General features: G+C 32.5%; 1 protein-coding gene across 3 annotated transcripts in view; it reads left to right on the forward strand.

Annotated features, from left to right (window-relative positions):
* LOC132939201 (uncharacterized) overlaps window positions 1-16,972 on the forward strand; it is a 64,672-nt gene extending 47,700 nt beyond the window's left edge. The window contains exons 3-16 of one of the 3 annotated variants that reach the window (XR_009663959.1): window positions 6,368-6,740; window positions 9,430-9,678; window positions 10,031-10,252; window positions 12,364-12,695; window positions 12,774-12,939; window positions 13,228-13,479; window positions 13,539-13,730; window positions 13,804-14,132; window positions 14,197-14,411; window positions 14,483-14,699; window positions 14,771-15,055; window positions 15,973-16,052; window positions 16,123-16,225; window positions 16,299-16,332. Coding sequence is in view for 2 of the 3 variants with exons in the window: in XM_061006259.1 (XP_060862242.1) it covers window positions 6,480-6,740; window positions 9,430-9,678; window positions 10,031-10,252; window positions 12,364-12,695; window positions 12,774-12,939; window positions 13,228-13,479; window positions 13,539-13,730; window positions 13,804-14,132; window positions 14,197-14,411; window positions 14,483-14,699; window positions 14,771-15,055; window positions 16,123-16,225; window positions 16,299-16,451 (2,976 nt within the window). In the remaining variant the exon portion in view is untranslated. Of the gene's footprint in view, window positions 1-2,547; window positions 3,110-6,367; window positions 6,741-9,429; window positions 9,679-10,030; window positions 10,253-12,363; window positions 12,696-12,773; window positions 12,940-13,227; window positions 13,480-13,538; window positions 13,731-13,803; window positions 14,133-14,196; window positions 14,412-14,482; window positions 14,700-14,770; window positions 15,056-15,972; window positions 16,053-16,122; window positions 16,226-16,298 lie in introns of those variants that run through there. The other 2 variants (XM_061006260.1, XM_061006259.1) reach the window with 2 other exon arrangements.

The following is a 16,972-nucleotide window of genomic DNA, read 5'->3' on the forward strand; positions in this document are numbered from 1 at the left end:
GTCCGTGATACCGGTCTGATTGCAGTATTGCAATATTGCACAGAATGGATGCGGGCTGTAGCAATAAGTAACGTAACTTACAAGTTAGTAGTTACAACTTACAAAATACAAGCCCAATATCTATGACAATTATGACAATTGATTTATCATCTCGAGTCTCGACACGTGAGATAAAAACGTTTTTACTTGCGAGACGCTTATACTTACTCACCTCAGCGATGGCAGTGCTTCTGCCACAGTAATTATTGTTAACAATATAGGTACGGCTTTTTACAACCAATTTATTCATTACACAAATTAAGTAGTGAAAATTAATACAGAACTCGCGCGCTGTGCCCAACAAAAACATAATATTAGCATATCAGGCCAAATTCACATTCCTCATAGGCGTACGTTATAAAATATCACCGTGAAAATAATTTAAGAAAGTGTATGTGCATTAGTCATTCGATGTTTTATTGTACGAGCACAAAACACATGTTTCGTCCCGGTCGATCGTCGCATAAAACATGCTGTTTAAGTGCACCACGACTCCTGAGTGTAAACTCTGACTTGCGAACTTTACCGCCTTTACATATATAATACAGTGTTGTCATAATAATATCATGTACCTACATAATTATTAAAGTATTATGCCTAACCACGTTCGCCGCAGTTTATATTACAACGACTACACGACTGCGCCAAAGACGGATATGAATTAATTTTTTATTTCACGGCTGTACGTTTAGGTCGTCGTCGTCGTTGTCTCCTCATCCGGACGACGAGCACTGAATTTCTCGACGAATTCGCGCGGAGGTTAGGACCATTACACGAGCAACGTGCGGCTGTATAATAAACGTTTTCCGAGGTTCCGGAAAAACGCGCACGGAAAGCGTTGCCGAAAACCGTTTTAAGTAGCTGCATTATAGTGGCGGCGGGGATATGTAATTTTCATAGTCGGAGACCGACTGTTGCTAGTCGTGTACCTGTTGCTCGCGATAATATATAAATTATATACACAGGGCGATTCTCCTAGCATGTTTACCCACATTTTATTCTTACTGCCTACCCATATGCATTTAATGAAATTCTGATTTTTAGAATTTTTATATGTTCTTAAAAAGACCACATTATTTTCAAATGCTATTATATTATATATTTGTATGGCGTTTTTATTTTTCCTCAGCTTTTCCCAGATTTACTTATATTATAATATTATGTAGCCATGTTGTTACATGTACATACAATACATTTCCGATTTCCATATAAATAACGGCGGCAGATGCGTATGAAACTGTATATTTCTAAAAAGAATCTATGTGAATAATATACATAGGTAAATTTGTGCATATAGTACCTTGCGTATATAGTACCTAATCCTCAGAAAGCAGCGGCGGCACGCGTGTCCTCGGGCCAGAGTCGATCAACTGGGGATCGTTTCACTTGTTTTTTTTCTCGCATTTCACAGTATACGCACTTTCTGCAGACAGGAAAACGACACGATTGAGAATCAGACGTGGAAAAAACCTCGAAACGTTTCATAAGACTGACCTAAGTAAAGTATCATAGCTATAAAAGAACCGCTAACAATATGGATGGTTCGCGTGGTTATCGCGTTCGGGCTGCAATGCAAGTTTAGAACCTCACCCGATCTCGCCGATAAATGTTTCATCGACAACTTTCCGAACGTTTCCGTCGGCGAATTTCGTATGATGAGGTTCGTAAACCATGACCCTCCGTATACGCAGGCGCCAGGCAACCGTGGTAAACTCAATCTATAGGTGACCACCTTCCATAATATCATTGTAAACGGTAAACTCGCGGCGATCCGTGGGTAACCGTGAATTTTTCGTTTGTCTTTGTTATCGGTCTTATACGACAACGGTCTTTAGAAACAGACAGCTCGTAGAGGTACGATGTACTTCAGTCACCTTTATTTTGTACAAGAACAAGTTCCTTGTGGGAATAACAATTTCTACGACGCTACTTCAGAACATGTATTGTTTACGTCTGTACTAATATGTATAGGTATATTTTATATTTTAAATAAAATATATTATTATGATTCCACCTTTGTTAATGTTTGAAAATTGTTGTTATAATAATAATATAAGCTCCAGTCTAACGAAGTGAAGGAGGTGGGGGGGTGGAACGAAATTTAAACGACACTCTATACAGGCACCTAACCTGACCTGACCTGACCTTACCTAACGAGTGAAATTTTTCGCGCGTGGGCTTGCCGACGGTCGCGATAGAGAAGAGAAAGAATTTTTTTTAAAAAATGTAAATACCCGCAAACGATAATAATATTTTATTATAATATAATATTATGTGTTTCGAATACTTGTCGTTATTTATTGCGATCGCGCGGCCAGCCGAGACGCGACGGCGGCTTACGCTGGCGAGCCGAGCGATTGCAACGGCGGCGACGTTCGTTTCCGCCGCCGCGAGCGCGTGTGGTGGGGAGCGCGACTTGTCGGCGGTGGTGCAGCGCGTCTCCGGCACTCCGTCGCTATCGCTCTCGCTCACTCTCTCTCACTCGCTCCCACAGTCAATCACTCTCTCGGTCTCTCACTTCTCAGTCGTATAATAACGGTGTCTCGCCGGAACCGACCCGGTAACGGAACACACACGCAACACGCGTCTCGCCGTGTGTTGTACAGTACGCGCGGCGTTCCTTCCGAAACAAACAACGACTGCGCCGCGCTATCGGCGGTCTTCGTCACGTGTCTCGTTTCCGCCACGGTCGTGTTGTTCCTTATCCGCGGGCGCGTGTACGGTATCGCGCTAAGTTCGTGTGCGGTTGCCGGTCGTAGGCGCGCGTGTTAGTCTGGATATCGAGATTCTCTGTTTTCGCTGCCGTCGGATTTCATTCGCGAAAACCGTCCTGTAGTGCCGCCGACCTGAGAAAACCCGAACGCCGTTCGTGTGCTATTGTGTTACTTGGGGATAACACTACGAACACATTTCGTCGATCGGAAAAGGATATATTTTATACTACGACGGCGAGAGAACACGCGCGTATCATTATTGCTTTTAAATGGCTTATAATATTACAGTATAATATACTGTACACATTATAACATACACACACGTGGCGACGGGACGGCTAATGTCTAATTTCCAGGTATTTTTGTATTATTCGACAATCAATTGACGTAGGTATGTCTTATTATGCCCGTTAGGTTGACTTCGAGTTGTACTTTGTCTGATTGATTCGAAAAATGTGCGAGTATTTTGTAAATTAATATTGCAAACGAACATTTGCAAATCAATTTTATTTTTTCGCCGGATTTAATAAGTTTTTTTGGCCAGAAATGGCTTTCACCGTATAATATTATACTAATACTTATATCATAATAAATATTTAAAAATTCTAAAACCCAACTTGCAATAGTTATTTTCAATTGGTTTGTATATATTCACTCCGTTTTTGAAACGATCGAACAAAATCAGGGAGCTGCGTGAAGTTGTTGCCCAAAACGGTTTTGCTTATAATATTCAAATAACTTATTTGCAAATTCTATTAACCAATTTGAAATTGATTTTGCAAATAAATAAATATTTAAATAATTTCGAATCAATAAGACAAAGTCAGTGGAGGTACCTACATCATAGATATATCGCTTATATATTATACCATTGATTATACATAAAATAATAACTGGGTACCTACTAGTAATTAATAATATTTATAATCAATGATTTTATGAGTATACGGTATACTATGCGTTATTACTTTCCAGTGTTTTTCAAACCAGTGGGGCGGAGATCTTTATTCAATATATAATAATAAATCTATTTAAGAAAAAAAGTTGATTACGTCCACCGTGGTTTTTCATAGTGAGTTTCTATAATAGGTTAGGTTACTATGAAAGTACGAGTGTGCCAAAAATCTGAAAAATTAAACTTAAAGGGATTAAAATTAAACTATTTATTATTTTTAAAAATGGTTTTGAGACTCAATTGATAGTATATAAGATGGTTCCCTTCATTCTTATCGGAGATGCGGGTAAATCGAGTTTTTGCTCATATTATATACTTGAAAATTACTTTATATTATAATGTTATAGGCAAAGTGCATAAATATTTGCCATTCGAAACACGCGATATTCATTAAAAATAAACTACCTATATTATTATCATAAACAATTATTTTCAAACATTGAAATAAAACCAGAAATTAATTTTTAATAAAAATCGATTGCATTAACAAATCGTGACGTTAAATCATGTAAAATAAAAAATCGTTTTAAATGTTGAATTAGACGATTCCTTCAAATCAGACTGCCACAGATGCGACATATTATTATTTATTAATTATTATTTTTGATATATTATTTAATATTATTTTGTTAAATAGACAGTACCTATTTCATTAATTAAACGAATGTACGAGTGACTAAATCTTCGACACTTAATAGAAACTTACTGATTATTATTAATGAGGGTTATCAGTGTATATAATGTATACTGTATTTACTCGGGTAGGTACCTATATACATTAATAATTATAATAGTCCTTATTATAGTGATCGATACTATATATTACGCACATAATATGATACATGTGAATAATATAGTAGGTAATCATTATTATGTTATTAGTATTATAGGAACACAATTGGTGGTATTTTTTAAAAACATTTCTTACTGCTCAAATGTTGTTTATCACGGCTATTATTCTTGAATTAAAAATAATTCCTTATACTTATTTTATAATAAATATTATATATGTACACCTATAATACGAGCCGATATAATATTGAACTTCTTTCAAACATTATATACAATGTCTCAATTGGATACACTCCACGACAAATTATGTAGACAATATTTCTATATATTCGATATAATCTACATTTGATTTCTAGTCAATATAAATTTTGATTGTGACAGATACATTAATATCGTAGTTGTCATCCGGCTTAAATTATTCCATTCCTCATTGTACATTCGTACAATAGTAATCTATTTATGTATATATATGTAAGATAAAGACATAAAGTATAAATGCCAGTATAAATGTATATACATATTACATACTGTAGGTATTTGCAACGTATTTAACTAACTATAATGTTATTATACGTGTCGTAAAGTAAGTATTACGCGAACTCGACGAGTACGCGACTTCATTTCCCATTACCTAATTACTAATTAGTGTGTTTCACACTTGTTTTTATTTTCTATTTACTCGAAACAAATTTTATAATTTCACCGATTTGATAATCGTTATATTATTAACCAATTATAATTATTATGAATAACGTTTAACGGTAAATTCGAAATTTGTAAGATTAAGCGGTCGCTCAACGAAATGGTACGTCAGAAACGGCAACCACCTTACATGTTCATAAAAATATTTTGATCACCAAAGTTCCATGATTAAATACGCCGGGTGCATAGATTAAAAAAAAAAAATAAACACGTTAGTACGTTCCGCGTATTTTTATATAAACACATTTCTTTTTTTTTTTTAATGAATTTTAAACAAAAAATATTTTATCTCAACCATTATTAAACTATTATAATATGATTGATAACTAAACAAAGAAAAATAAAAGAACATATGAAACGTAAAGCTCGTATATTTTAAATGTCGAAACCAATATGGATAATGTGATTGGAGGATAGTTTTTAACTACAGGATAATTACACGTGGACAATAATATACAAAAAAATTAAGACGGAGAGAGGAAAAAAGTATTTTAAATTTAGTTTAATTTAAATTGATTCAGTCTCTCTGATCTCATCAATTATTTAGTAGAATTGATTAAAGTCATCTGTGGCCCACCACAGCTACAGGGGAAAGTCAAGAATACTGTATTGACTGTGATTGAGCCCCAGGTTGAATGCACGATTGGATAGAAGATTGTGGCCAGTATACGTCATATACGTAACTGACTGGTATATATTGTGCAATAATTGTGCGACTAATCTTTTAGGACTCACTGAAACTACGGATGAAGGGGGTTGGGATGAAAATGTCGTTTTTAAAAACAGGGGCTTGCGATATATCTCATTCGAGCTTCCCATATATGTATACATGACATTTAAAAATATAAAACGATTTGCTATAACTTACCTACGGTGATAACATAATAATAGAGTAATGACGCCCATATTATTAGAGTTCATAGATATTTAAATTACACAATATAAAGCAAATGATCGCAGATGCGTATAAATCGTATCTATTTTACAAATTATAAAAGTATCCTCACCACCAAAATCTAAAGAACGAGAATATTGTGCAAAATATACAATACTTATATTAATTAAAATGCACGGTATAGGGTTACCTTTTATCCTTTGCATCGGCTGTACCACACACCGGACCGATTATATTACATAGTTTAATTTCGTCGTTTATTTCCCATAGATGAGGTCTCGATCGTCGGTGTAACACGCAGCGGACTGCAGAGAGCGAGGCTGAGACGCGTCGTCGCGCCCTGTCCCGTCAAAACTCCGCCGGACAGCCACGCGCCGCAGTGATGGGCAACTCGAACAGCCACGGCAGCAGCACATCGTACGCGACTGGCGGCGACACGCGGTCGATACCGCCGCACTCGTGGGCGTACTCGTTCCCGCGGTCACAGTATTTTAGGCAGCCAACCAGCGGGCCCAAAGTGCTGCCGGCGCACGTGCCGGGCCAACAACGGCCGCGGCTCAGGGCCACCGAAAACGGGTCCATGCTGCACGCGGCGGGCACCATAAACGGTAAACGGCCGTACGAGTATTCGCACCGGGACGACGTGAGTAAAACACCTTGCAATACACCTGTTATCCTAGTTATGGTTAAAGCACGGATTTGTATGCTCTAAGAAGTATCGCAATCGGTCGTATAATATGCAGTAAAAATCATAAAAATATGCAAACAATATTTTAAAATGTATACTCAGTTAAAACCATTAACTGATAACTTAATTGGATACTCAATGTAAAACAAATCATTTTTTAATAAATTTGCTTAACAATATTACATACAAGAAAGTTCACTTCCTGTCGAAAACGATAAAAAAAAGTAATAAGGAAAACAATAAACAATTGCACAAAAATCCACGCTCCATAGACTTATGATTATACTATTGTATATCTACAATTCGTTATTGGCCTTATAACTTATTTACGTCTTATTTCAGAATATTTACTAATATATCTTTATATAGAATCGATTAGATTTACAGCGTAATGTCCTAGAGACTTCTAGCTATACTTAACCATTAAAGCTGTCCTAGAGATTTTCTAGCTATAAATTAAAGCAAGTCACTGAATGGTATTAATTGTTTTAAAATAACAATTAATATACGTGTTTCATTTGATATAAATTACTCGAGTTGTTACATTTGGATATGGTAAATACTAAATATATTATCACATGGGTATTACGGGATTATTGAAAAATATCCTACCTTTCCCGTTTATATTTACACCCTTCGCCTTTTTACAGAAACGGCATTTAATATCAACACATACAAATAATTGTATCAATGATTAATATAATAATTATACTTAATTGGATGTTATATTATTTATTTTTAAGTTACAGTAAAATAAAATAAAATTAATGTTGTGCTGCAGAAATAATAATATTGTTCAATCTTTCACTTATAATAACTCTTACCATGGACCCGTTATTTAAAAATAAAAACCGTATAAAATAATATAAAATCCTTGAAATATCGCATTTAAAGAAATATATTATACAAACCATATTGTAATAGAAAAAAAATGGTATATTATGATAACTAAAAATAGTTGTGATACTTTCCACACTCCACCTAAACACACATGTACCACGTTTGCCTATCTAAAACTCCCTGTTACAAATAACTGATATAAAATAATATTATTTTACGTTACTTGTATTTTTATAAATACTTTATTGTACAAAAATATGCGTGGGTACTATTCATTGTACTACAAAAAAGATTTTTTAAACTTAAACAACAACGGCATTTTAAATTTTTACTAAACAATACAACCGTTATTATACTTATTAAATATTTACTATCGATAACTGCAACAATGGTAATCTATAATACAGCAAACAATTTAACTATAATTTGAGATATTCTTCAATATGTCTTTAATAGAAATTTATAAAATAAAAAAATAAAATTATTAAAAAAATATAATGATAATTTGGTTGGAAACTTAAATACATATTTATTAGAATACTTATATTAAATAATACAAATAATATTAAAATAAAATAAAAACATTTTTCAATGCATTTAGGTATAGATATAATATATAATATAACTTTAGGCCTGGTGAAGCTCGGTGGTTGGCCTCATTCAATAACGTGTTCTGGGATCAAGCATCGGCCGACGACGGTAGTTTCCGGGATGACCACCCGGGTGTTTAGGGAAGAATCATCACCCCACATACACGTGTTCCTCTACCAACCAACCCTCTAAAAAAATATTAATGGCTATAGTTTCCAAAGCTCAAGATCCAAAAAATAAATAAATATATACAGGGTGATTCACCGAGCATCCAAGCATGCTGCCCCATTTTTCCCCTTAATAATGAATTTATTCAAATTCTGATTTTAAGAATTGTTAAACATACTTACTCAAAGACCATACTTACAAGTTCTTGAATTTTTGTATACTATTTAAGGAGTGTCCTGTAGCGATACAAGTTCTATTTTTCAAATGAGAACCCCACCCCCTCTATTATTACTATAAATTATTTAATGTATATTTTTTTTGAAAATGTTGATGTAGGTACTTAATTCAAAATTTGAATCAGTAGTTTCTTAGTAATTACGATGTTTGTACCTACTAAGGATAATATTCCTTAAAAATGGTTTTACAAAAATATACAATAGATGTAAAATTGGATCTAGTATTTATTCTACGTTGGCCATCTTTACAAATTATTAATGTTGATCGACTAATATTATTGACTAAAACTGTAGAAACACTATAAGCCCCCATATATTATAAGCCCATTACCACGGACCTTTTATGCTTAGAACATAAAGTTAAATAATCTAAACGTTCGAATTTTGATACTGATACGTCAACATTTTTAGAAAAATTATCCACTGTATAATTTACAGTTTAAAATGAAGGGATGTTCTCATTTAAAAACAGTTATTTTTATCTCCATAGGACACTCCTTAAGTAGTACAAAAAATCTCAAGAATCAGAAAATATGGTATTAAAGTATATTTGAAAATTCCAAAAATCAGAGTTTGAATAATTGCATTATTAAAGAAAAAAGGGGTTGGCATGCTTGGTGAAACACCCTGTATACAAATATATTATACTATAACAATGTGAGCTGCGTGTCCGTGCATATATTTTCGTGTGAACGTTTTTTTTGTTTAAATATTTATATTTGATTTTCTTTGAGTATGACATCAATATTGCTATATTTTTTCTTAATGAAGGTCAATAAAGCTTTATGATCTTAAAAATGTTGTTTTAGATCCAACATGGATATGGATACGAGATTCAAAGACACGTACCTAGGGATGGAAGACGAGATCGTATGGGGTACAACATGTATACCAGCGAACCAGACTTACGGTTTTCAGACTCCCGCCAACTGCCACCGATGGGTTACCAACATCATCACAATCACGGAGACAATGGCGCTGTCAAGGGCAGGATGTCCCGTTCTAAAAAGAAGTACAGAGCTCCTCAAGTGCCTCCATCTTCGTCGCATCATAATGGAGTGAGTACAGATAGCATTTTTGGATTTTAGTAAATATAGCACGCATTGCAAGTCGTATCTCTAATATAACCAATTATTATGGTTATTTAGTTATGTTAAACTTAACGTATTTGTTTTTTTTTCAAATTTAACAACTTCCCTAAAATATTACACAAAATATGTATAAATTGTATATAGATTATGGATTTAAGTGAGTAGAGGATTTAGGCGTTTATATATATTATAATATAATGATGATCCAAAGCCCAAATGAGATTTCCTACAGTATTTAAATTACTTGATGTCTTGATTTTATGTACCTACTTCTTAAGTAAGTCAACTTTACAAAAGTTTTGTATTTTACGTTTCGTAGATGGACAGCTCTTCGCCTGACTCGTATCAACATTGGGAAAACCACAGGGATAATAGTAGATCTAGTCAAAACAATGGTATGCCAAGATTGAGGTTATTTAAGACTAGAGCTGAGACAAAACATAAGCTCAGTAGAGACGAATTGAAAAACGCAGAGTTTCAGCCTGAAGTTAAACCACAACCTAGCAATCTACACCGAAGCATGTCTTCCCCTCAATTTCAAGTGAGTTAACTTTTATTGTATTTTTAACCAACAATTTCGTTTTTAAAAGATTCAATTCTATTGGCAGTCCACATCGAATTTTCTTTATTATATGATTATTTGAGAACAGTTCCGCTGTATACCTATAATACAAATTATGATACTATAGTTATATAACTATATGTAAAGTACCTTCTAAAATTAAAATAATAAATATAAAAATATTCACAACGTACCGTCCATGACGTATCAAATTCTAACGATACTAATATCATTAATTTATAAAGTGTCGAATTTGGCCCTCGCATTGTTAATTAAAAAAAGGTTAAATTATATTTGCTTGTGCACTTTCTAGAGTTTAAAAAAACAAAGTATTTTTTATTTAAAAATGTATGTATTGTAATACATTTATAATGTACATAGTAATTTAAAATATTATTGATTATAGTTGCGCTTGGGTGTGGAAGAATTAGCCGGTGTTTGGAAACACCTCGTAGAGGTTTCTTCCTTGGTCCCTATTATTGATTATAAAATAAATCCTTAAGTATATACCTAGATACACGTTATATACCTATGTATATTAAAACAAAAACCATTATTAAACGTTACAATGTTTTTTTTAATAATGAATGCGTGTAATTGGCACCAAAAATGAACCAAAGTGAAAATATATCGATTGAAATTGTTGGGTGGTACCTATATAGTATCTTAAATTTTAATTTGCACCAAAATTTAAACCGATACCACGTAACAAGTAAGTTTATGTTAGGCCAGACTATACTAAACAACTCACTATACTTATACTAGGTACTAACAAGTGAATAATACTTTTCCGATGATTGACCGCAAAAACTGAGTTATTATAATATCGTATCAAATAATCAAATTAATACATTATTTAGTATTGGACATACTTTTGCCTTTTGGATAGTTATTTTAGATAATATTATAGTAAAGTCCATTTGTGGGTGTAGGAAGTTTGGAATTGGAGTTTATGGGCAGTGGCAGCAGTCTATGTAATTATCAATTAATAGAATAAAATCGATTTAAATTTTCGTGCAAATTACAATATTCCATACATAGCGCGTGGTGTAAGTTACATTATTATCATCGTTACATACTTACAATGGTGAAAATTGAAATACACGTAGATTTCAATTACGTGTGATGTTGAAAATTACAGACTCCTTCCCACACTCACATTTATAATATGTTACGTATATTCACTCTTCACTATAATATTCCCGAGTGCCTGACCGATATTTCTGTACTATAATCTGATTTAAATCGGCAATACTTAATGGCGTGTTTGAGACATGCCATATTATTATGGTCGGTTATGAATTATCAACATTTTAAAATACATTTTCTAAAAACAATAACAAAATTAAATGCTTAGTTATTGCATAATAATATAATATAGTATATAATATAACATTATGGAGTATAAATATGTACCTATATGGCTATATATTATAATCCAATCTAACTTGTACGCACTATAATGATAATAAGGTTTTTCGCTATTATACAACAATACCAAAATCGTCACATTTTTTTTAGCACCATTACACCTTCGCCACCCCTAAACAATAAATGTTAGCCTCCTGCATATATTTGACCCCTCCGCATATACTTTACTCTTAACAACGAGCCACTGTTCTGTATAACAATGCGCAGCTGCAGATTTTCGGGACGTCCTTTGTCACGCGGACCAGTTAGTATTTACGCAATAGAGCAGCTATAGCTAGATCGGGTGTAGGAATAATAGGAAACCCGCCGGCACGCGTCAATAATTGACCGTACCGGTCCAGGCGCGCGAATTAATGATCTTTGGGATCGTCACCCTAGTGAAATTTTCACGCAACAAAAAAAAAAATCGAATTTTTAAAGAAAATATTTTATTTGTCTATAAAATTACTAAAACAAAATTAAATTGGTTGCCAACACTGACCATTATTATATAATACGCTGCTCTATCGTTTATACAAATTGCAACTATTATTTTTTTTTTATGAATTATTTCATTTTAAAATCGGTCGAAAAAACGAACGTATTTATTCAACGGTTAAGTATCCGACGGTTTTTAATGATAACTTTAAACAATAGCTTTACCGATTTAATTTTTGCAGGCTGAATTGAAACGTGTGACAGAAAGGCTGAGAGAAAAAGAATTCCGTCATCCGCCCGTTGGCCGCGCTTCGGAGAGCTCGTCCAATCCTGCTTCCGAGGAACGGACAGCGGTTGTGGTCGCTGACAGTGACAAACATCGCGAGAGCCCGGTGAACTCGAACAGACAACGATTAATGGCCGACCGGGCCAAACGGATGTCCAGGTCGATACCGAATCTCGCTACAAAAGTACAAGAAGACGATGACGTCCGATGCACGGGCGAGGGTTCGTCAGCCACGGGTTCCAACGACGAGAACAAAATCCATGATAAGAGAGCAAAGCCGAAAACAAGGTATGCCCTATTACACAGGACAATCGATTATTTCAATGTTACCTACGTGCATTTAATGTATTTTACGTCGTTGTTTAGCGTGCCAGATATTAAACCGAAAACATTCTATTTCGGTATGAACGAGTTCAACGATACGACAAAGACCAGTAGAACCTCTGAAGACGTCGATCGATTCGCTGAGAGCTTTAATAAAACGAACGCTTCGCCTTCTGATAGCATTGCTAGCAGTGACCCAACAGATGAGGTATATACCAATAAAGTCAGTTTTATTTCAGTCATAATTATTTTCACGAGAAATATAATTTTAATTTCCTCAAAATATGTAGTATAATATTAATTTTATGTTAATATGTATAACTGTTATTTTGTACATTATAAAAAACAATTAAATGTTTCTCTTTATATATTTAATTACAATTTTAAATAGGTTAGGAACAATATTTTAAATTTATTTAATTATGATAAAAACCCAAAGTACCTATATTAAAACTTAAAAGAATAATATAATTTAATTTATCTATAAATATTTTAGAGCGGTGGTGACATATCTCTTCAACTAAGACCTACACTTCCAAGAAAACAGTTTGACATCCCTAGATTTAGTCCAACCGCTGCTTGGCGCTTGCTTACTGCTTTAGAAAGTCCTTCACCAGTTAGTCCTAATTGTAGCGGTGGAGAGGAAGATTTAATACCAATTATAGATCAACCTCATAATTCTGGTGATAAATCTGGAGATAGTGGTATTTCTGGAGATGCTAGTCCTAATTCAGCCCATAATTCACAGGTAATATATAAATTTACATGTTTAAAAATGACAATTTAATATACTATTATAACTTTTAGGTTGCTTGGACTCCACAGCAAGACTTAGAAGAAACAAGTTCAGATGGAGGATTGGAGGATTCGGCACCAGTTTCACCTCAAAGTTTGGATACCACACAATTTTCAAGAACTCGTACAGTCGCTAAGCCAAGTTTCTGTCTATCCCTACCCAGAGATGAAAGTACAGGAATTGATAAAAGATATGGACAAATAGTGAGTTTGTTTATTACCTAATAGTAATCTTTTATGTTTATTAAAACAATATGATTTATTGTGTTCTATAAAGAATGAAGATTTTTCACCAATGAACCCACCCAAATCTAGTGGTTACTTCAAATCTAAATTAAATAGGGGAAAAGCATCGACAGATAGAAACAAATCACAGTTGGATGAAAACTGGGTATTGAGTAGAAGTGTACCAGATTCATTGCATCAATCAGGTTTAGTTGGCAATTTTCCATCACAAAACTGGAGTCAGTTAGAATGTCAAAATGGAGATGAACCTTCTGATGAAGAATTAGCTATGTCATCTTTACCAAAGTTTTCATATTTAGCTGCAGGCAGACGAGCTATGTATTTGCCAGAATATAAATCATTGAACTATTTATATCAAAAGTATATTTAAACATCTAAATAACTGTTATTAGAACTCTTTTATAAATATTAATCCAATTCATAGGGATATAAAAAATGTGCCTGAAAATAAAGCCATTGTATCAAAGTCATGCGAGGACCTCACAAGAGACGACCTGGATGATGAAGAGTTACCAGTCATAAATGAAAGAACAAAACAACAAAAATCAACAAATAAAAAGTTTGCATTTCAAAGTACAATACGACAAATTGAACGAAAGAAAATAGCTGAAAAATTATCAAAAGAAGCAGAGTACAAAGGTAACATATATATAAATGCAATTTCCATATAATTAAAAAGTTTATATTTTATTTGAAAACATTGATTACAGAACGCCAGAGACTCAGTGAAATGGAGGCTATGCGTCGAGTGGAAGAAGAGTTTCAACGAAAACGAGAAAGAGAAAAAGCAGATATTCGACAACAGTTGAGACTGTACACATTAACACAAGGTGATAGAGAACCAGCACAACCTCTACCTTCTGGTACTCAAGTACTCTCTGAATTTCGGGAGTCAAGGCGCGACTACAAAGATTTTAACTCTTCCAGGTAAAAATAATTTCATTATGAAAATATTTATTTATGAATTAATACATTTAACTAAGCTAACCACTTTATAGAGTTGAACATGAACCCAATAATCGTTCAGAAACTCCAGTAAAAAAGTCAACAACTGTGCATCCAAAAGTTGTATACCAAATGCCCAAAAGTACTCCAGTGTATGTGACACCAAATACTGTACGTAAGCAATGCAATGGAACTGAAAAAGGATCATCAACACCAACATCTGGTAACTACAGAAGAGACTTTGCTCAAGGGGCCCTACCACATTCTGTGGCAAGTTCGGACTCAGAAGTGTCTGTGTCGATTACCCGACCAACTTCACGTACAAAGCACAGAAGCAGGTACATAACCATCAACTTATACCATAAACCATAATTACTAGATGACTAAAATTAACAATTATATTACATAATATATTACCTACTTAATAAAAAAAAACATATCACTTACCTACTAGTTACTTACTACTTAGTGAATTTGAAACGCATGACATTTAATTCAAATATATATTTTAATACTTAACATAAACACATTAAACAATTAACAAAAATGAGTATTGATACAAAAATAGTGAACATATTAATTTTTATGACAACATTAAGTTTTGAACATATTTTAACAAATTAAATCTACTGTAAACTGTGCATATTAGGTATAATACTTATAACTTAAAATTATTTAATTCATAATATTAGTTATAAAATTATTTTGTTTTGTTCTGTCCCTTACAAAAGCAATAAAAAAAGGTAGGTATATATTTTTATTTGTTTCAATAAGTAACTTATTATAAATTGTTGCCGTATTGGTAATATTAGAAAGACTATAAAAATAATTAAAGTACATATTATAAAAGAAATGGAAATCAAATTTTAATCAAAAAAAGGTTCCTACCTATTAAATAAAATAATTGTGAAGGTATCATTAGAATAAGTGTTCGAATAGACATTAGATTTTTAAAAATAAGGAATATTACCTAACAATAATTACAAACAAAATAATCATACCATAAAAATCAGTTGACGATTTCAAAAAAAAGTTCATAAATTATACTTATCAAATTAAAAAAAAATGTATTTCAGCTATTTTCCTTTATTTTATAAAGCTTTTTACATACTTTATTAACTACTCTTGACAACAAAAAAAGAACCTAACAATTTCAACAAGTTATCACAGAGCATCAATAAACTTAACAATAAATATATTGTAATTTGTACATGCAATACTAACTATTATGCTTTGGTTAACAATTCTAACACAGGTTTTAGCAAATATGTGGAGCTCGGGATTAAGTGTGTATTCTAGTCAACAAATATTCAAGTCACCATTTAACCAATATAGGTTGGTAGTAAATGTTACTTGGTTTGTCTTAAATTGTAGGATAATCGTGTTTTTATTTTGCACCATTTAGATCAGCCAGTCCAATATCTGATCGGGAAAACAACGACATTGGAATAAATCTTGATTATATACATATCATAAAAAGCTTAAAGCAAAAACAAAATAACGAAACAGTAAATATCTTATGGAAAAAATCTTTTTATGCATAGGTATTAAATATAATAAGTTTATTTTTATTTTTATCAGGAATTAAATGAAGTTACCAATGAAAAGATTCCGGCTAGTTCTATAGTCGGTGTAAATTCACTACAACCATTTATGAAAAATAAAAATTCAATGTACAAACCTATTGTTTTCAATCCGATAAACAAGAACAAATTTGCTCAACCATTGATGTAGATTTTTTATATTATTATTATTTACCTAATTTTTAATGTATTGTTATTCTATTTAAATAAAGTTATTTACTTGACTAATTTCACTAGAAATAATTAGCTAATTTTTATATATAAATGCATATTTTATGAATATAAATGCATATTTTATAAATATAAATGCATATTTTATAAATATAAAAATATTCATGATGAACTAACTTAGTTGATCTGTAATCATGTAAATAGTAATATTCAGCATTATATTTTGTAGGTCAGATAAATTATATAGTTTTAGACTTTTAGTAAATCCAAATATTTTGTTTTTCACTTTAAGTGTTATTTATATTAATTTCAAGTTAACATATATGTTTCAACAATTGTTATCTTATTTTATTTAGTTAATAATGAAAATGTTCAACATATATAAATGATTCATACATGTTATTTTTGTTAAAATTATCACTTTTTAATTTTTATTAAATTTAGATGTTATAAAATTGAAATACTTACTCCATGTTGATTGCCATAATAAAATTGTTTAAA

This window comes from Metopolophium dirhodum, chromosome 2 (genome assembly GCF_019925205.1).
Source record: "Metopolophium dirhodum isolate CAU chromosome 2, ASM1992520v1, whole genome shotgun sequence".
Lineage (NCBI taxonomy): Eukaryota > Metazoa > Arthropoda > Insecta > Hemiptera > Aphididae > Metopolophium > Metopolophium dirhodum.